At 35.0% G+C, this 21,334-nt stretch overlaps 1 protein-coding gene across 1 annotated transcript; it reads right to left on the reverse strand.

The window, feature by feature from the left end:
- Positions 1-2,822: 2,822 nt before the first annotated feature.
- LOC133798413 (receptor-like cytoplasmic kinase 176) lies at positions 2,823-5,900 on the reverse strand. The gene is made up of 6 exons (XM_062236686.1): positions 5,576-5,900; positions 4,758-5,050; positions 4,463-4,598; positions 4,213-4,355; positions 3,999-4,122; positions 2,823-3,724 (listed from the first exon to the last, which is right to left on the reverse strand). Exons 1-6 carry the CDS (start codon positions 5,625-5,627, stop codon positions 3,258-3,260), a joined length of 1,215 nt encoding a protein of 404 aa, XP_062092670.1. The 5' UTR covers positions 5,628-5,900; the 3' UTR covers positions 2,823-3,257.
- Positions 5,901-21,334: the final 15,434 nt, after the last annotated feature.

The following is a 21,334-nucleotide window of genomic DNA, read 5'->3' on the forward strand; positions in this document are numbered from 1 at the left end:
TATTACATAAATGCAAAATTACATATCTGAAGGAAATAAATGAAATGCTGCGACCAGACTGGTCGCCCATAAAATATGATGTCTGCTGAGTGGATTCTTTTCTGGTCGATGGTCGAACAGATCATACCTACTTAAACGGTCACGTGTATCCCACATATACGTTAATTCTGCCACGTCATCAGGTAGTCATTTTTTGGGTAAACAATAATTATGGAACATTTTATATCAGTGCTAAATATAATATCTATTAAATAAATGAAATGAAATAATATAAATCTAAAATTGTTACGTGAACTTGATGCATTGGAAACAAATGATGTAAAGAATAAGAGTAAAACTATCAAAGATTCTTCTATTTTTTTTAATACTATGCTTGACATGGTAGGCTACAATAATGTATATATACTTACTTGAGTGAAGTTGTAACCAAAAGAAGAATTTTATAATCACTTGAAAAAGGTTTATACTCACATGTACTTGCAACAATTTTTGAATTCTTGATATAAAACAAAGATCTCTCACTCAAAAGGTGCATAAACCTAGACACCAGATTTTGACTGATTGTTGCAAACTTGCATGCATTAAACTTTCATGTGACTAAAACAAATGTTGCTTTTAGTATAAAATAATTGGAGAAAAAAAAGAAATATAATGGAAGAAAGAAATTTTTAAAACATTTTTATCAATAAAACGTAAACGGTCGTTAATAATAGAATAAATATGTTATTTTGCCCCTGAACTATTACTGATACTTATAGTGTTCCCTGAATTTTTTTACGTTGCTTTAAATTCCACTCAAACTAATATCGTTACCTTATTGTGCTCCTTCTATTAGTTTTCATCCTACATGGCTAACCAAGTATTGATATGACACTTTAGGCAGTGATGTGGGATTGTTACGTCAGTGCTACGTGTATAATTAAAAATTTTAAAAATAATTTAAAAATAAAAAATTCAAAAAATAATTATAAAATTATAAAAAAAACTATTTTTTTTACTTCTTTTGTATTTTTTTCTTTTTTCTCCTTCATTTAAAAATTATAATTTTTTTCTTAATATTTAAAATTAAATAAGATAAAGAAAAAAAGAAAAGAAAAAGAAGTAAAAAATATATATTTTAATAAGAAAATATATTTATTACTGAAAAATTATTAAATATATTTTTTACTTCTTTTTCTTTTCTATTTTTACTTCTTTTTTTTCTTATTTAATTTTAAATGTTAAGAAAAAAATTATAATTTTAAATGGAGGAGAAGAAAGAAAAAAGAAAAGCAAAAATAGAAAAAGAAAAGTAAAAAATATATATTTTAATAAGAAAAGATCTTTAATAATTTTTTAAATAGATTTTTTATCAAATATATTTTCTTTCTATTTTTACTTATTTAATTTTAAATATTAAGAACAAATTATAATTTTTAAATGGAGGAGAAGAAAGAAAAAAGTCAAAAAAGTCAAAAAAAAAATAGATTTTATAATTTTAAGTTATTTATTATTTTTTAATCTTTTGAAATAATTTTTATATTTTTTATTTTTAAATTATTTTTTAAAATTTTAATTGTAGATGTGGCAGTGATGTGTCAATGTTGCGTCATTGCCTTAAGTAGCAAATCATCATTTTGTCATGTAGGATAAAAACCAAGAGAAGGGGTACAATAAGAAAATGATAATAGTTCAAGGAGAATTTAAAACAACGCGAAAAATTCAGGGGCACAATAAGATAGTTGAAATAGTTCAAGGGGCTAAAAACCTATTTATTCTTAATAATATTAACATTAATAACAGCATTTCTTATTATTATTAATCATGGTTTTTAAATCAATGCAATGAGAATAACACAAATTTTTTTTTTTAAAAAAAGAAAGAAAATGTAAACATTTAAAATAACACCTATTAATAATATCAATAGTATATTTATTAAATTTGTATCATTGTCATCTAAATTTCAATTAAATAAATAATATTATATATAAGAGAATAACATAACATATTAAATGAAAAATTAAACAAAAACATTATTTATGATATTTTATATATATATATATAATATGATAACCTTTTGAAACATAAATGATAATTTTTTTAATAAAAATTAAGATTATGTATTATATATTATTATTATTATTATAATGATATTTTATAATATTTAAATTTATATTAATATATGTTTTAAATATCTAGTATTGTATTAAATATTAATATAATAATGATATTTTATAATATTTGAATTTATATTGGTATAATTAGTAAATATTTATTTTTAGTTAGTTTTAAATGTATATTTTGTTAAATATTTAGAATATTAAAGATAGTAATATAAATTCAAATATTATAAAATATTATTTTGATAATAATATATAATCTTAATTTTTTACTAATTATATTAATATGTATTTAAATATTATAACATAATATTTAATACTTATATTAATATAAATTTAAATCTCATTAAATTTCATTATAACAATAATATATAATACATAATCTTAATTTTTATTAAAAAAGTTATCATTTATATTTAAAAAAAGTTATCATCATATTATATATATATATATATTTACATCATATTATATATATTTAAAAAAATTATCAACAATATTATTATTTCATTTTTTTAATATGTATATGTCATTATTTTATATATAATATTGTTTATTTATTAATAAATTCTATAAATAAAATTAAACATACTTACATTCCATGTTGATTGTATCTAATATATAGAAAATGATAAATGATAAAACCCACAATATAATAAAATTAAAATTTTGAAAAAATAATATTTTTTTCTTACTTAAAAATTATCATTCTAAAAATAAGTAAAATAGACCAAAGAAAGATATTATACTAATCATTATTAGCCAAAAGTGGCATATATACAAAAAGTAATGATATGTTCACAAAAATTATGTACCAAAATATTACACCAATTGACGTGACATTTCTTTTAACCGACCATAATCATATTACACCAATTGACGTGACATTTATTTTAACCGATCATAATCATATTCATTTTAGACGGGACCTACCTTTTTAAAAATGTCACATAAGTGGTGTAATTTGTAATGTTTTGGTGCATAATTTTAGTGCACATATCAATATACAAAAATCAACCGTAGTGATACATACTCAAATACATATCAAATACAAGATATGGCATTCTTGTATATACCATTATCAGATAAATGATTATGGCTTCAATGAGAAATGAAGCAGCACATACTTAGAAAGTAGTAGCTCCATTTTTTTTAATTTATTTATGTACGGATGGGGGAGGCAGATGGTAAAGGAGAAAATGAAGCTGCTTTGCCAACTTTAACCACATCGAGACTCTTGGGATGTTTGTGACCATTGGGTGATTTGCCATTGACATCTTTGTGATTTTGGTTTCGAGACTGTGCATTGCCCTCCATGCTATCCGACTCCAGAAGATGTTCTAATGCTTTTACTACCTCTTTCATGGTTGGCCTGTGCTTTGGCTCATTGGCTATGCACTGAATTGCGATGTTAACTGCTTTTAGAGCTTCACCTACTGAGTACTGGCCTTCAATACGAGAGTCGAAAATTTGGAGAACTCTTCGTTTGCTGGACAGATAAGGTTTTGCCCATTCCACTAGACTGTGTTCTCCAGATGGTCTGTTTTGGTCCACTGCTCTTTTGCCGGATAACATTTCTAGCATAACCACCCCAAAACTGTACACGTCGCTTTTGGCCGTTAAATGACCTTTAAAGAAGGAATGAACCAAATGTCAGAAGAGAGCGGTATTGTTTGTTATCTCCAGCAAAACAAGTTACATGATAACATGAAGAAGCGGTCAAGATTCTTATATTGCAGCTTTAAAAAGCTTTTGAAAGAGAGAATTGGTAAACATTTTAGCAAAAACTTGAGAAAATGAGAAATAAACACCTATTTTACTGCTTAGCCTTGTCAGATATGTGACTAGGAAAAGAAGAAGGTTATAGCCTTTTCCACAAACAATAATGAAAATTATAGATACCTGTAGCCATATATTCTGGAGCTGCATATCCAAATGTTCCCATGACCCTTGTTGAGACGTGACTTTTATCATTAGCTGGCCCATCCTTGGCCAACCCGAAATCAGACAGTTTAGCGTTATAATTCTGTAATTTAACAATGGAAAAGAAAACTGTAATTCCAAGTACTCATGACCGGAAACTAAAAAGTTCATCAATGTCATAAGCTTAACTTACGGAATCGAGGAGGATATTCGAGGTTTTAAAGTCCCGATAGATCACTCTAGCTTCATCACTGTGAAGGAATGCTAGACCCTTTGCAGCACCTAAGGCAACTTTTATTCTTATGCTCCACGAAAGTGGTTGAAAGTAAGAAGCCCCTATTCCATCAAAGTTTGCAGTTCATAAATTAGAACATCATTCACTTATAATGTTATTCATCAAAAATCAAGACGAGCTAAAGCTATAAAAAAATTTGATAACTCACTCCTAAATAAATGGTTATCCAAGCTTCCCCGGGACATAAACTCATACACAAGAAGGCGATGATCATCCTCCAAGCAGTAACCTATCAATCTCACAAGATTGGGATGTTTCAGCTGTCCGAGGAAGTCAATTTCTGTCTGTATTTTTAAGAAGAAACAAAATTGTTAGTAACATACAATGTCACCTCTCCAATACACAAAAAGAAAAAATTGAAATAAAATACTAGTACATTTAAAGGTTTGAGTGAGAATCTGAAAAATGAATTCGAGGAAAAAGGAAAGAAATCAAGTACTCACCAGCCATTCCCTGTGACCCTGAAGCCCTTCCTGGTTAAGCCGCTTTACTGCGATGACCAAACCAGTTCCGGGCTTGGCGGCTTTCAAGGAATTCTCATCAATCCACCCTTTGAAGACGCTGCCAAAACCGCCTTCACCCACCATACTGTCGGGACGGAAGTTCCTTGTGGCTGTTTTAAGTTCATTAAAAGTGAAGCACTTCATGTTGGATGACTGCAAGATCTCACCTTCTGTCCGAGGTGTTGAAGGTACCGAGGCAGATGAGACTTTGCTTCCATAGTTTGAGTTATACCCTATCAAATGAAAGTGCATACATAATCAGACTACGTTTATCATATGGAAAAGCTCAAAAAGTAAATCCAAGAATGTTTTATATTTCATTGAGTCAACATCTCAAACACTTAATCTGCATATCTATTCCGCCTAACAATCTGCAGAAACTGGTCATTTTCATTAGAAAAAAAAAAAAACTTTTTTTTCTCTTTCAGTTTTTTGTTTCATTTTAGTTTTTGCAAATAGAACACTAATCTTCATGCAGATCCAGATTTATAAACCTAATAACGAATTGATATCTATGGTTGAAAATTCGTTCAAAGAACCATGTAAACATAAGCAAGAGTCTGATACAGCCAAAAGCTTCTACTTAATGTTCTGCATCTTGGTCCATGAAAAACCAAACAACACACCAAAACAAGTTCGCGAAGAGCTTAAAATTTAGCCAAATAAACCTAAGCCAATGAACAAGAAAGCTTAGCTGCATTTCTCTCTATTACAGAGATACCAAGGAAAGAAACAAAGGGAATGAATTGGGTTAGTACCATTTCGATCTGGGCTCTCGGCTTTGATTCGAGAACTGCAACAGGAACCCATTATCGCACAGCTCAAGCATGTACAAGGTGAATATACTGAAAGTGCTAGCTTGAAGAAAGATATAAGAAACTAAAGTGTGAACAAGTTGAAACAGTGGAAAGGAAAGCCCCGTGATTTGAATGAGAAGAAGATTTTTTTAATAAAATTATACTAATATTTTTGTGTCGAAGTGTGAAAGCTAGAGGCTTTTTCAACACATAGGTTTAGCTGTCAGCCGCATGCACAAGGCGAAATAAGCTTATATGATATATCAAAAAGAAAGAAAGAAAGAAAGAATGATTGAAAAAAATGAAAAGAAAAAATGGCGAGACAGAGCGATGAATAAAGCTCTGTTTCGTTTTGTGAACGTGAAATTTGGAGTTTAGCGAGGTTGTTTGGGGTTCTGGGAACGTTCTTTTCAGTGAGACAAAAGTGAATGGTTGACTTGGCCTCATTGGACTTTCTTTATCTGCAAGTGGGTGAGAGAAATCCACAAAGATTTTCAATCTAAAAAGGTAAATCTAAAAAATCAAAACAAGTGGTAAAGATTAAGAAGAGTTACCTATTTCTAGAAGGGTTCAACACTTGATGTCATTTTTTAAGGGCTCTATTTACGTATTGCATGCCGTCATTTGGTTTGGTTCCTCTTTTAATCTAATATAAGATTTGTGTGTGTGTGTTTTTTTTTAAATTGTTTCATAATTATTCGTTAAGAGCTCTATCACATAATAATGAGTAATTTATTGTGTGGGATTGGTTCGAACTTCAAACCAAATTCTAGTTCAATGTGGTAGATGAGCTTCACCACCCCTTCTAAAGATGAAAAAGCTAACCATAATTGCATGGAATGGATAAGCTCAAAACAGTCAATGTTTTGGCTCTGTTATCTCGTCTAAAAATCAAATAAAATAATAAGTTGTCAAAGTTGACAGTGGAATTACTTAAATTATTAATTTCTTTTTGCTCGTCTTCACAAACAACTGACATTAAAAATTAACTAGATGATGACATGCTGGTTGGACTGGTCGGCTGGTCCAAGTGGGCTTTCATATTAAAGCTACGGTTAGACTATGGGCCCTACTTCACCAAATTATCTTTTTTGCCACGTGGGATACTTTGAAGAAAATAATATAATGCAATTGGCCAGATTCTTCTCCATTGGTCAAGGCAGCGATTGTTTAAAACAGTATTGCATCAATGTGGGTAAAGGATTATGTAGGGGAGTCCTTTACATACGGGAATCTTCTGTTTTATGTACTTGAATAATTTTTTTTTTGGTTAAAAAATAACAGTAGTTATAATAGACCTTTTACTAATTTTCAAAAATATTCTAATAATTTATTATGCTAAAATATAGTTCCAATAGTATTTTGTCACAACGAAAATCATATTAAAAGTTTAGAATTATAACTTTTCTAGTACTAAAAATAGGATTACATCCCTATGTACAACATAACACCTCTCATTCGATACCAAAGAGTACAATATTAATAAGGATAAAAATGTTACATTTATTGTACCGTCACTATTTCCAAATTCTTTTTTGACTATTTACTTAAAACAAATCCCAAATCATAAAAATATGATAAAACGCCACAAAGTCAAAACAACTTTATTAAGACTATTTTATTTTAATTTATTTTTCAAGGATAGAAAATAAAGGCAAGAAAATGAAAGATAAGATGAGAGGGGACCATTCCAATATAAAAGAGAAAAAAAAAGTAAAACTAGAGATTCTCTCAGATCGAATTGTTGTTGATGAAATTGAATGTTATGGATGGGGCAATGGTTGGGATATGTGTGCTATGCTATGTATGCAGTTCGTCAGCCAACAGCAACCGCGTGATTGCCGATCTTTTATAGCCTAACTTTAGTTTTGAGTTTTGACTTTTTGAAAAAATTTAAAGTGAAATGCCTTTTACTTTTATTTTCTTTTTTTGAAAGCGATGTGCAATTTTATAACAGACATTACGTCACTGTGATTATTTATTAGAACAGCAAAATAATTTAATCCATATCAATTCCTTTTTTATTTTGTTGATTTCTGGAGTGTCACATCCTGATGAAGGCTTATGCTTTGTTATTTTTGCGGGTGGGGATTAAACACGTTATAATTAAGCTTGATATAACCAGCAATAGGTAAACGTACTCGAGCAATAAAATAGCATTAAGAAACTCAGAAGGCATTAATTAAAAGTCATAAAACGTTTCAACGCTTATTTACATAGTATAGCTTCCACCTTTATAAATTTAACTATGGCTAATTTATTGTTCTACTTCTACATTGGAGGTTGGTGGATGTAATAACTTTTACAAGTACCAAGATTTCGCTTTCTATCAACGCAAGAGAAATTATTAATTATTTGCTCCCGAACACAATGACAGGCACTAGAACACACAAATTAAACCCCGTTGAAAAAACACTAATTAGAAACAAATATAGTTGCGGAGCTTTCTTTTATTTTTTCCAAAGTCTACAAAAGATGGCTTTTACGAAGCACTTAATATTTGGCATGAATTTGACAAATGAATGAAATAGCGTGGACTAGCCTACTCTTCTAGATTACTGACTATTTTTCAATATAGATGGGCGACAAAAACCGACTTTCCTCCTACCTGGTGATGATGCTCAATTCAAGAAGCTGAATAAAAGAGTATGGGAGGTAAAGAAGGAAAGAAAAGGGCACTCTTCTTCAAAGAAAAGAAAACATATACAATAATTGTATATATGTTGGAACTTATCAATATAAGTGTGAATTGGTAAAAAATAGAAAATGTGCTTTAATGTCTCTCTAGAGGAAGAGTCTCATATTGCTTTAGAAGACTCATTTGTAAGGGTATATAGATAGTGGACTTGAGCATTGGGGTTGTGCCCCAAGGGGTACCCACTTTTATGGAAGAGGGAGGAGTCACACAAAGGCTCACCTGACCACCACACATGCGTGTGCGCCACCCTTTTCTCTTCAGCTTTTTTAGGAATCCAACTTCCTCTCCCACGTTTTAATAAAACGTTTTTTTTTCCCGTTAATAAAGATCCACATTTTCTTTAAAATAGGGCGATTACTTTTCAAAAAAGAAAATCTCTCAATATTTTTCGATTAAAAAATTTCGAGCATTAGCATTCTTCAGGGTGTGGTAAACAATGGTTCTCTACGGTGTAGTGGAGGTCCGATACAGTATTGACTGGGCTGATAGTCTGCTTGCACATAATCTGGGCAGTGCCACGAACGTCTTAAAGAGAGTGACCTAGTCCGCGACTCAACCTAGATTATTATTCGGTAATTTCGTTCCTTTTTATTTCTGCAGCAACTATTTCATCAATTTTAAGACGTTCTAGTTTCTGCCATGACTACCGATGATAACTCTGATGTTGTTGACATTAATAAACCATTTCTTTTTTAGGGTAACCATTTTAAAAGATGGAAACAGAAGATGTTATTTTTTCTCACAATGAAAAAGGTTAACACTGCTCTGATTACTGATAAGCCTATTGTCTCTGAAAAGGATGAGAACGATGAAAAAGACAAACAAACTAAGGCATTAGAGGCTTGGGTCGAAAATGATTTTTTATGCAAAAATTTCATTCTCAATGGTTTATCTGATGACTTGTATGACTATTATAATTCTGACAAAAATGCTAAGGAAATCTGGGACGCACTGCAACAGAAGTATGACACTGAGGAGGCTGGAACCAAGAAGTACGCTGTCAGTCGCTACCTCAAATTTCAAATGATCGATGACAAGTCAGTGGAAGCTCAATCTCATGAACTTCAGAATATCGCTCATGAAATAATTTATGAAGGTATGTCTTTAGATGAACAATTTCAAGTTGATGTGATTATTGACAAACTGCCCCCTGCGTGGAAAGATTTTAAAAAATTTCTCAGGCACAAAACAAAAGAATTTTCACTGGAAAGTCTGATCACTCGCCTTCATATTGAGGAGGAAGCTCGTAAACAAGACCAGAAAGAAGAAGTGCTTGTTGTATCCAGCAATAACAACACTAACAAAAAGTCCACTATGGTTCTGAAACCCAATGGGAAAAACTTCAAGAATCAGAATCGAAAGCAGAACTCAAACCGCAACAATCAACCTCGGAACAATAATCAGAATTGGAACCATCAAAGGAACCAAAACAGACAGCAGCAACACCCCCCTAATAATAATAATAATAATAATGAACCTGCTCCATTTCTATGCTTTGTTTGCAACAGACCAGGTCATATGGCACGCAAGTGCAGGAACAGGCCAAGCTCTGCACCGCAGGCTAACCTGACAACTGAAGAGCCTTTCATGGCTATGATATCTGAGATCAAACTTGTTGGTGGATCAGAAGGGTGGTGGGTAGACACTGGCGCTTCTCGCCATGTTTGCTATGATCGAAATATGTTTAAGACATATACTGCTGCTACTGAGGATAAGAAAATATTGCTGGGAGATTCACACACTACGATTGTTGCTGGTATTGGAGATGTGGAATTAAAGTTTACCTCTGGAAGAACTGTGATTATTAAGGAAGTCATGCACACTCCAGAGATGAGAAAGAATCTGGTCTCGGGCTACCTTCTCAACAAGGCAGGGTTTACACAAACTATAGGGGCTGATTTGTTTACTTTAACTAAGAATGGGATATTTGTAGGGAAAGGGTATGCAACTAAGGGAATGTTTAAATTGAATGTTGATGTTAATAAAGTGAATGCTTCTGCTTATATGTTGTGTAATTTTAATACTTGGCATGATAGACTATGTCACGTTAACAAGCGCATAATCAAGAATATGAGTAGTTTAGGCTTAATTCCTAAATTATCTTTAAATGACTTTGAAAAATGCGACTATTGTAGCCAAGCTAAGATCACCAAAACACCGCATAAATCTGTGACTAGAGAAACTGAGCCTCTAGATTTAATTCATTCTAATATATGTGAACTTGATGGAACGTTGACCAGAAATGGAAAACGTTATTTTATCACTTTTATTGATGACTGTTCTGATTTTACATATGTGTACTTAATGAAAAATAAAAATGATGCTCTTAATATGTTTAAATCTTTTGTGACTAAAATTGAAAATCAATTTAATAGAAAGATAAAGAAATTTCATAGTGATAGAGGCACTGAATATGATTCTAGCATGTTTGTTGATTTTTATAACTCACATGAAAGAACTGCACCATACTCACCTGAAATGAATGGCAAAGCCGAAAGGAAGAATAGAACTTTTACTGAATCAATTGTTGCTATTTTGCTTAATTCTGGTGCTGCATCTTATTGGTGGGGAGAAATATTATTGACTGTATGCTATGAGCTTAATAGAGTTCCAAACCAAAAAGCAAAATTTCTAGTTATGAAATCTTGAAAAATAAACAACTAAACATCTCTTATTTTAAAACTTGGGGTTGTTTGGCATATGTTAGAATTCCTGATCCTAAAAGGATAAAATTGGCTAGTAGAGCATATGAATGTGTGTTTATTAGCTATGCTGTTAATAGTAAAGCATATCGATTTTTTGATTTGAAAGACCATGTTATTTTGGAATCAAATGATGCTGATTTTTATGAACATAGATTTCCATTTAAATTGAGAAATAGTGGGGGTGCATCATCTAGTAACATGCCTGTGATTAGGGACATTGAGCATCATGAGGGGAATGAAACTGAACCTAGAAGAAGTAAAAGAGCTAGAGTCTCTAAAGACTTTGGTTCTGATTTTTGTGCATATACTTTAGAGGAGGATCCTTCGAACCTCCAAGAAGCTTTGACCTCATTAGATGCTGACCTGTGGCAAGAAGCCATTAATGACGAAATGGACTCTCTTGAGTCTAACAAAACCTGGCATTTAGTTGATTTTCCTCCAGGATGTAAGACAATAGGATGTAAATGGATTCTAAAAAAGAAATTGAAACCTGATGGTACTGTTGATAAGTACAAGGCACGTCTTGTTGCCAAAGGTTTTAGACAGAGAGAAAATGTAGATTTCTTTGACACATACTCACCTGTCACAAGAATAACATCTATTCGTGTGCTTATTGCTTTAGCTTCTTTACATCATCTTGTTGTGCACCAAATGGATGTTAAAACTGCTTTTTTAAATGGTGAATTAGAATAAGAGATTTACATGGAACAACCTGAGGGATTTGTGATCCATGGTCAAGAACATAAAGTGTGCAAATTAGATAAATCTTTGTATGGTTTGAAACAGGCACCTAAGCAATGGCATGAAAAGTTTGATAATCTAGTTATCTCACATGCTTTTAAAGTGAATGAAAGTGACAAATGAATTTATTATAAATCTGAGAATGACATTTGCACCACCGTATGTTTATATGTGGATGACTTGCTTATTTTTTGTTCGAACTTGCATGTCATAAATGATGTGAAATCTGTGCTATGTGAAAACTTTGACATGAAAGATCTAGGAGAAGCGAATGTGATCCTTGGTATAAAGATCACTACGTCTGAAAAGGGAATTTCTTTAGATCAATCTCATTACATTGAGAAGATTTTAAAGAAATACAATTACTTTAACTGTAAACCTACGTGTACACCTTATGATCCCAGTGTAAAGCTATTTAAGAATACTAGTGATGGTGTAAGACAAACAGAGTATGCGAGCATCATTGGCAGTCTTAGGTATGCCACTGATTGTACTAGACCCGGCATTGCCTATGTTGTGGGACTACTGTGCAGGTTTACTAGTAGACCTAGTGTTGAACATTGACATGCTATAGAAAGGGTCATGAGGTACCTTAAGAGAACTATGAACCTTGGATTGCATTATCATAAGTTTCCCGCTGTCCTTGAAGGATACAACGATGCTGACTGGAACACCTTGTCAGATGACTCCAAGGCAACCAGCGGCTATATTTTTAGCATAGCTGGTGGAGCTGTTTCATGGAAGTCTAAAAAACAGACTATTCTGGCTCAATCTACAATGGAGTCAAAAATGATAGCACTAGCTACTGCTAGTGAAGAAGCAGGATGGTTGAGAGGCTTGCTAGCTGAGATCCCTTTATGGGAAAAACCGATAGCAACTGTGTTGATCCATTGTGATAGTATCGCGACAATTACAAAAATTCAGAACCGTTATTACAACGGTAAAAGACGTCAGATACAACATAAGCACAATACTGTTAGAGAATTCCTCTCTACTAGTGTTGACCACGATTTTGGCCAACGACGAGTAGATGCCAAAACTACAGTAAGCCTTGAAAAGAAAGTAAATAACACACGTAATTTTTATAGTGGTTTAGCCCCAATTTGTTGGTAATAGCCTAATCCACTTGGAGTTGTGATATATAACCTACACTTAAGATCAGATGGACTTGAGCCAACTGAGTTTCTTAAGTGCAAGTAGAAAAATATAGAGTTTCTCTCTAGAGAATACAAACTTTATCTCTCTAACCTCTCAGAAAGTGCCCCAAGAATGCCCCAAGTAGCAGTTCCCAAAATCTCAAAACGAGAGAGTTTTCTCAGCCCAAAAGATCAGATCCCCAAATGATGTCATGAGCCATTTATTTATAGGCTCATGGATCGTACATAAATATCTCCCTTTTACCGGGTGTTTAACACCCAAAATGTGACAACCACTAAGCGGTGGTTGTAGTATAATCGGGCGGTCGATCCATAAGGAGGTAACCTAAAATCAAAAGATTAGTAGAAAATAACACAAAAAGTTAGTAACAAGAAATAAATAAAATTGTAAATAGAAAGAGGTTTGAGATTTTGGTATTGTATTTTTTTGATGAAATGATAAAGTGAGATAGGTGAGATAAATGTAAGATGTAATCAAGAGTTTGAGAAATGGAAAGGTTTCAAGAATCCTCCATATGCTTGCTTAGTTACTTGGTTACTTGATTTACAAAAATACTCAAGTAAATAGTTCACATCCCAACATTTACTTGGAAAATCTAACATTAAAGTCCATATTCTTTTCTAACAAAAGTCCATTTGAGTTATAAAGTTCTTTACTTTAAAAGCACAAAGTTAATCTTATGAAAAATCTAAAAATGACAAAATACCCAAGGGCAATAATGCAATGAAAGATTAGACATAAAATTATGTATCAATATTACTTTTACTAATTAGAAGCACATAGAAAGAGCATGACTAATTCTATATACTATTAGCATAAGTAAATAAAGATAATAAAATAAAGATAGAGATGAAAGAACATAAATAACTCAAATATATTACATTAAGAACATAGTAAATCAAAGTAGCAAAATAACATCACTTGCATATGGAATCATCCCTAACCTTCCTAGGAAGATTAGTCCATTATGCTAATGATTCTCACAAAATTCTAAGAAGAAAGTGAGTGGAAATTTTGCTATAGTTTCTCTACTCTAAAAATTACATACCAAATATGAAGAAAGTGTCCCTATTTATAGATGGAGAAAATGACTAAAAAGAAATTAAATAACAATTTGGGGTTTACAAAATAAATCTGAAATATTAATAATAAAATATGATTTTGAAAAATCAAATCTTATTATAAATATTAACCTAGCTATTTTGGTGTATGGTCAAAATACTCTTTTTAAAAAACACCAAAAAAAAAAAGAGCTTAAATGCTCAAAAAAGAAGGTTCATGGCCCAAAGTGCATCAAAAGTTGGGCTAGAAGGTGGCTGGTGCAGTTGGTCCATTGACCCTCCCCCAGCCAATGGGAGTGCGCCACGTAGGCGCTGGCTGGGAGGAGCTTCAGTTGAATTGGGCCTTTGCTTGGTCTGCTGGGGCGTTGAAAAGAGCAGGGGTGCTGAGGAGGTCTGGCCTTTGGAGTTGGGGAAGATTTAGCTGGGCGTGAGAGGGTGAAGGGAGGCTGCTGGACAAGTGTCGGCTGGGAGGCGTGGCAGATGGCAGGCTCGCTCGGCTCGGCGTGGCTCGGCTCGGGCTGGGAAGGGCCTTCAGATTTGGGCCTGAGCAACAATTCTTAAAAATGCCATTTTCTTTATCTTTCCTTTTCAGTTTTAAATTGTTTTCTTTTCTCTTCATTTCAAAGTGCCAAAATACAACTTTAATTCCTACAAAATAACAATAAATTAAATCATAATCAAATATTTTCATTTATAAAATAAATCATATTAATTCCATGAAAATACTAATTAAAACTTAATTTATTTTGACTATTAAAATCAATAAATGTATATTTTTCACCACTAATCACCGGGTCATTTGCTCTTTCAACAAAATTTAATTAATAAAATACAAATAAATCTAATATTACAATAATATGGCTATTATTCTGGGATATCTGAGAGATTCCTGCGCAGGTATGACCGATTCTTGTTGAAGTCGTTTCTGGGATTTTTTACGTAGCCCTGCTCTATTTAGTCGATCCATATCACATTCAAGCTGGTCGGCCAAACCTTCACTGGATAGACATGCACTTGGCTGGGCAGACATGCACTTGACCGGTCGGACATGGTCATGACTGGTCAGCCAAGGTCATGCCTAGTCGGCCAAGGCCATGCCTGGGCAGACAAACATGTAACTGGTCGGACAAGGTCATGCCAGGGCAGACAAACATGTGACTGGTCGGACAAGCACCTGACTGGTCGGTCATGACACTTCTCTGGTCTAAAATGGCACATCTCCGGTCTAGCATGACACTTGACTAGTTAGTTAAAAATCCTTAGACAGAAACTCTACCAGGTTAATCAAATCACTTTATCACAACTCCAAAGAGCCAATACATTTATTGACTATTAATGTGTCGTCTACGGACCATGTATTGCCACTTGTCACTTCTGATTGCCACGTCACCGAACTCCAATTTTTGGGGAGAACAACTGGAGCTGTAAGAGTGGATCATATACGCACTGATGAAAATTTAGCTGATCCTTTGACGAAAGGATTAGCTAGAGAGAAAGTCCTTAAAACGTCAAAAGGAATAAGACTATTTCCCTTAGAATGATGAATCACACGTGATGGTAACCCGACCTATAGGCTGGAGATCCCAAGAAATAGGTTCAATGGGTAATAACAAGTTATGATGTGATATGAGATAGATTATGCTATTACTTAAAGTTAACTTGAAGCATGAATTCCTGAAGCAACATAAGGATGAGTTAATAAAAACTCTTAATGAGATCTATACTCTATGTGGAGTGGAGTACCGAGCTACATGAGTACTCTTGATAGACTTACCTACGTGAATGTGGAAGTGGGGCTGCTTCTTATGAAATTTTGGGCAAATTTCTAGAGCGTTCACTATACTAGGATAGACGTGCATGGCCATTAAAGCACGAGCTTTTGGACTACACCCTAGAAAGATTGTGCATGGTGCAATGTTAGAGATAGAGTTCAAGACTACGTGTCACTCTAGTATATTCTAAATTGCATTCACTATGCAAAGGTTCAAGTCGAAAGATACCTTTGTTTATGCTCAATCTTATTGTTCTTAGGTTACTGCTCGATGAAAAATATTTTTTAAATAATTCAAGTGGGGGATTGTTGGAACTTATCTATAAAAGTGTGAATTGTTAAAAAATAGAAAATGTGCTTTAATGTCTCCCTAGAGGAAGAGTCCTACATTGCTTTAGAATACTCATTTGTAAGGGTATATAGATAGTGGACTTGAGCATTGGGGTTGTGCCCCAAGGGGTATCCACTTTTGTGGAATACTCATGCTTGGATAATTTTGAGAAAATTTGACTTAAAAATTCAACAAGACAATTATGTTTTCCAATTGAATTCTAATGACGTAACAATAAGATTTTCCAAATGAAATCCAATGCATGCTCATCACCCCCAACCAAAGATCAGACAGTGTCCTCAATGTCAAAATGAATAAGCAATGAAAAAGGTAAGGAAAGAGAACACCTGGATGATGACCATGTCCATGAGGCGAGAGCGAAAATAGCCTGGTAACAATACCCCAAAACAAAATACAAAAACAAAAATCATACAAAAATAAAAGAAAGACAGAAAAATAAAGATAATGAGAAATAAAAATAAAAAGAACAACAACAAACCATTCAGAACGTCAGAGTGTATAGATTGGGTCCTTAAGAAGGACCTCTTCAACACGACTCACACTCTCAATGTAATGCTTCAGTCTTTGGCCATTGACTTGAAAAATTCTCCCATCGGTTGGGTCCTCGACCTCCACCGAACTGTTGGGAAATACTTGCTTCACTACAAATGGACCAGTCCATCGCGATCGCAGTTTACTGGGATGCAAGTGCAAGCGAGAGTCATACAGATGCACTTTTTGATTTGGCTCAAAGTGTTTTTGCAGGATTTGTTTGTCGTGAACGATTTTCAATTTTTCCTTATAAATCCTGGAATTGTCATATGCATCGTTTCTCAACTCCTCAATTTTGGACAACTGGAGTTTGCGATTGATGCCTGCGGCATTCAGATCAAAGTTTAGGGCTTTGATAGCCGAGTATGCTTTATGCTCGAGCTTGACAGGTAAATGACAGGCTTTTCCAAAGACAAGCCGATAGGGAGACATCCCAAGAGGGGACTTGAAAGCAGTGCGGTATGCCCAAAGAGCGTCTAGAAGACGTGTAGACCAATCTTTGCAGTCGGGATTTACAATCTTTTCCAGAATGTGTTTAATCTCCCTATTGGCTAACTCAACTTGACCATTAGTCTGTGGATGATAGGCATTTGCAATTTTATGAATTACATCGTACTTGCGCATAAGAGCCTTAAAGGATTGGTTGCAAAAATAAGTGCCTTAATCACTGATGATAGCGTGAGGGGTACCGAACCTTGATAACACATTTTCTTTCAAGAATTGCGTTATCATTGGTTCGACATGGTACAGCCTCGACCCATTTGGAAACATAATCCACAGTGAGAAGAATGTAAAGGTAGCCAAAAGAAGGTGGAAACGGTCCCATAAAGTCTATCCCCCAACAATCAAATATTTCGATAACAAGAATTGGGTTCAAGGGCATCATGTGCCGACGAGATAAGGATCCTAACTTTTGGCACCTTACACAAGAACGACAGAAATGATTGGTGTCTTTGAACAAAGTGGGCCAGTAAAGGCCGCATTGTAAGATTTTTGCAACGGTTTTCTTCACAGAGAAGTGACAACCACAAGCATCATTGTGGCAAAAATTCAGCACACTAGACACCTCATCGTCGTGGATGCATCTTCGCATGAGTTGGTCGGGGAAATACTTGAATAAGTATGGGTCATCCCAAAAGAAATTGCGCACCTCAACCAGAAATTTGCGTTTGTCTTGTGAACTCCATTCAGATGGGAGTTCACCTGTTACTAAGTAGTTTACAATGTGAGCGTACCACGACAACTTAGCAACAGAAAGTAATTGTTCATCGGGGAAATCATCATGAATAGGTGGACCGTCAGCGGGATCACTGAATTCAAGTCGGGACAAATGGTCCGCGACGAAATTTTCAACACCTTTCTTGTCTTTGATCGTTATGTCAAATTCTTGCAAGAGAAGGATCCACTGTATTAATCGCGCCTTAGCATCCTTTTTTGAAAGGAGATACTTAAGGGCGGAGTGATCTGTGAAGATTGTAATAGGCAATCCAATCAAATAAGATCGGAATTTGTCAAGGGCAAAGACAACGACAAGCAACTATTTTTCAGTAGTAGAATAGTTCATTTGGGCACTATTGAGAGTTCGACTTGCATAATAGACAACAAAGGGTTTCCCCTCCCTTCGTTGTCCTAGCACAGCTCCCACAGCAAAGTTGCTGGCGTCACACATGATCTCGAAAGGAAGACTCCAATCGGGTGACTGAATGATGGGAGCAGAAGTGAGTGAATTGACAAGCGTTCAGAATGATTCCTCACTCTTAGGTGTCCATTCAAAAGTGGCATCTTTGGCTAGGAGGTTGCTTAGCAGACGCGCAATCATTGAAAATTTTTGTATGAACCTCCTATAGAAACCAGCATGACCAAGAAATGACCTAACGTCTTTAACAGTCTTAGGAGTCGGCAGGTTGGAGATAAGGACGACTTTGGATTGATCAACCTCAATTCCCTTTTTCAGAAACAATGTGGCCTAAGACTATGCCAGAAGATACCATGAAGTGGCATTTCTCCCAATTGAGGACAAGTCCTTTCTCGATGCATCGTTTTAAAACAACTTCAAGATGAAGAAGACATGTCTCGAAGGAGTTTCCAAAAACGGTTAGGTCATCCATGAATACTTCCATTGATTTTTCAATCATGTCACTAAAGATGCTCATCATGCATCTTTGGAAAGTAGCTGGTGCATTACACAAGCCAAATGGCATACGTCGGAAAGAAAAAGTGCCAAAGGGACAAGTGAAAGTTGTCTTATCTTGATCCTCCAATGCAATCTCAATTTGATAATAGCCAGAATAGCCATCAAGAAAGCAATAGAAAGGATGACTAGCTACACGTTCAAGGATTTGATCAATGAATGGGAGTGGAAATGATCTTTGCGGGAGGCGGCATTTAATTTTCTATAATCAATGCACATGCACCACCCCGTCACCATTTTTGTGGGGACAAGGACCCCTTTTTCGTTTTGGATAATGGTGACACCAGATTTATTGGGCACGACTTGAGTAGGACTGACCCATTTTCTATCAGCTACTGGGTAAATAATACCAGCGTCTAGCAATTTCAAAACTTCATTTTTTACAACTTCTTTCATTGTGGGGTTCAGTCGCCGCTGAGGGTCTCTTCGAGGGATGGCTTTGTCCTCCAGATTGATTCGATGGGAGAAAATTAAAGGGCTAATACCTATGATATCAGCAAGGGTCCAACCTATCGCAGATTTATGCGTCCGTAGTAGCTCGAGTAACTGCAATTCTTGAGAATTTTGAAGGTTGGATGAGATGATAACTGGAAAAGTTTCACCGTCTCCCAAGAAGGAATGTTTCAAACCCTCGGGAAGTTGGGTCAATTGAACAGTTGGAACCTCTTCGGCTGAAGTTTTCGGCTGTGCCCTCTCGCGAGGTAGCTTTTCAAAGCGAGGTTGCCAAAACTGAGTCATTCTATGGCGTGAGTCTATGCGATCTGATATTGCAAGAGTAGACTCAATAGAACTGGGACTTTCATTCTCTGACAGAAGGAGGAGTTTGTCAAGATTATCAAAGTTTTTTCGCAATTGAACCTCCTCAGGAATTAAAGAGTCAATCATGAATGTTTGGTAGCATTCATCATCTTCTCGGGGTTGTTTCCCGATGTGGAAGATATTGACTTCAAGAGTCATGTTTCCAAATGATATCTTCATTAGACCATTCCGACAATTGATCAAAGCATTTGCAGTAGCAAGGAATGGTCTTCCGAGGATAATAGGAATTTTAGACTCCATGTTCACCACAGATTGGGTATCAAGAATAAGAAAATCCACGGGGTAATAGAATTTTTCAATTTGAACCAATACATCCTCAACGATACCCCTAGGCTTTTTGGTGGAGCAATCAGCAAGTTGTAGTACAACAGATGTTGGCTTCATTTCTCCAAGACCGAGTTGCGAGTATACAGAATAAGGCATGAGATTGACACTCGCGCCAAGATCAAGTAAGGCTTGGCTGACTTCATAAGTCCCAATTTGCCAAGAAATGGTGGGACAACCGAGATATTTGTATTTCGGCGGTGCCTTTTGTTCAATCACCGCACTCACCTGCTCGGTCAAGAAGGCAGTCTTCTTGACATGGTGCTTCCTTTTTGCAGTGCAAAGATCCTTGATGATTTTGGCATAAGCGGGCACTTGTTTAATGATGTGAAGCAAGGGAAGATTAATCTTCACTTGTGTCAAGTGCTCAAGGAGTTCAGCTCGGTTATTAGGAAGTTTCCCAACAGGTTTCAAAGCTTGGGGAAATGGTATTTTTGGAGTGGCATTGAGGGGTGGATTTTCGGAAATGACTTTTGAGGTACTGGGAGTGTTGGATTTTATGGGTGGGTCTTGCAGAGTTTTACCGCTTCTCGTCGTGATGGCATTCACTTCCTTAACATTTTGATCATTTGAATTTGAAGATTGGGCCATGTGTTGGCCTTGAACATTGAATTTCGGTTGGGAAGGAAGTTTGCCTTTTTCCGGAATGGCCAAGGATTCAGTCAATTTTGAGAATTGACATTTCATTTCCTTGATTTCTTCCATCATTTGGCGATTCAGTTTGGATTGTTCCTCCATGAATGCATGAAGAGTATTCTCGAGAGAATTTTGTTGTGGATGAGCATTGTATTGAGGTGCAGAATACACCTTTGATGGTTGAACTTGTTGTTCATTTCTCCATTGGCCTCCAGGCGATTGAGCTTGGTTGGAATCTCTCCAACTGAAATTTGGGTGGTTTCTCCAACCAGGGTTGTACGTATGGGAGAATGGCTTGTTATATGCCCCTAAGGCATTGCATTGCTCCTCATAAACCCCCCTCATTTCATTCAAAGCTAAGCAGTCCTTAGCTAAGTGCTCCGTCCCTCCACAAACAAAGCAAGGTTCTTGCGGTTCCGCTTGAGCGATCATGTGCGATTTTTGGCTATTCTTCGTCATTAAGACCTCAAACTACTTTTTCAAAGCTTCGAGTTGGGCCTTAACACTATCCTCTTCTCGAAGTTGATAGATCCCAGATGGTTTGTGTCGGTTGGTGCTATCAGTAGCATTTGGACCAGTCCAGGTGTGAGACTTTTTCGCAGTTTCTTCGAGATATTCAAGAGCATCGTCTGGCTCTTTTTCGAGGAATTCACCATTGCATAGCATTTCTACAAATTGGCGCTCACGACTCGTGAGGCCTTCATAGAAGTAACTAACCAAACGCCAGTTCTCA

Source organism: Humulus lupulus, chromosome 8, assembly GCF_963169125.1.
Source record: "Humulus lupulus chromosome 8, drHumLupu1.1, whole genome shotgun sequence".
In the NCBI taxonomy this organism is placed as follows: domain Eukaryota; kingdom Viridiplantae; phylum Streptophyta; class Magnoliopsida; order Rosales; family Cannabaceae; genus Humulus; species Humulus lupulus.

Bases quoted from the DNA above. Each gene is read 5' to 3' on its own strand.
- LOC133798413 (XM_062236686.1), bottom strand. From the start codon at position 5,627: ATGGGTTCCTGTTGCAGTTCTCGAATCAAAGCCGAGAGCCCAGATCGA. The intron at 4,599-4,757 runs GTGAGTACTTGA...TTAAAAATACAG, and splicing joins AGGGTCACAGGGAATGGCTG to ACAGAAATTGACTTCCTCGG. The intron at 3,725-3,998 runs GTATCTATAATT...CCTTCTTTAAAG, and splicing joins TCCAGAATATATGGCTACAG to GTCATTTAACGGCCAAAAGC.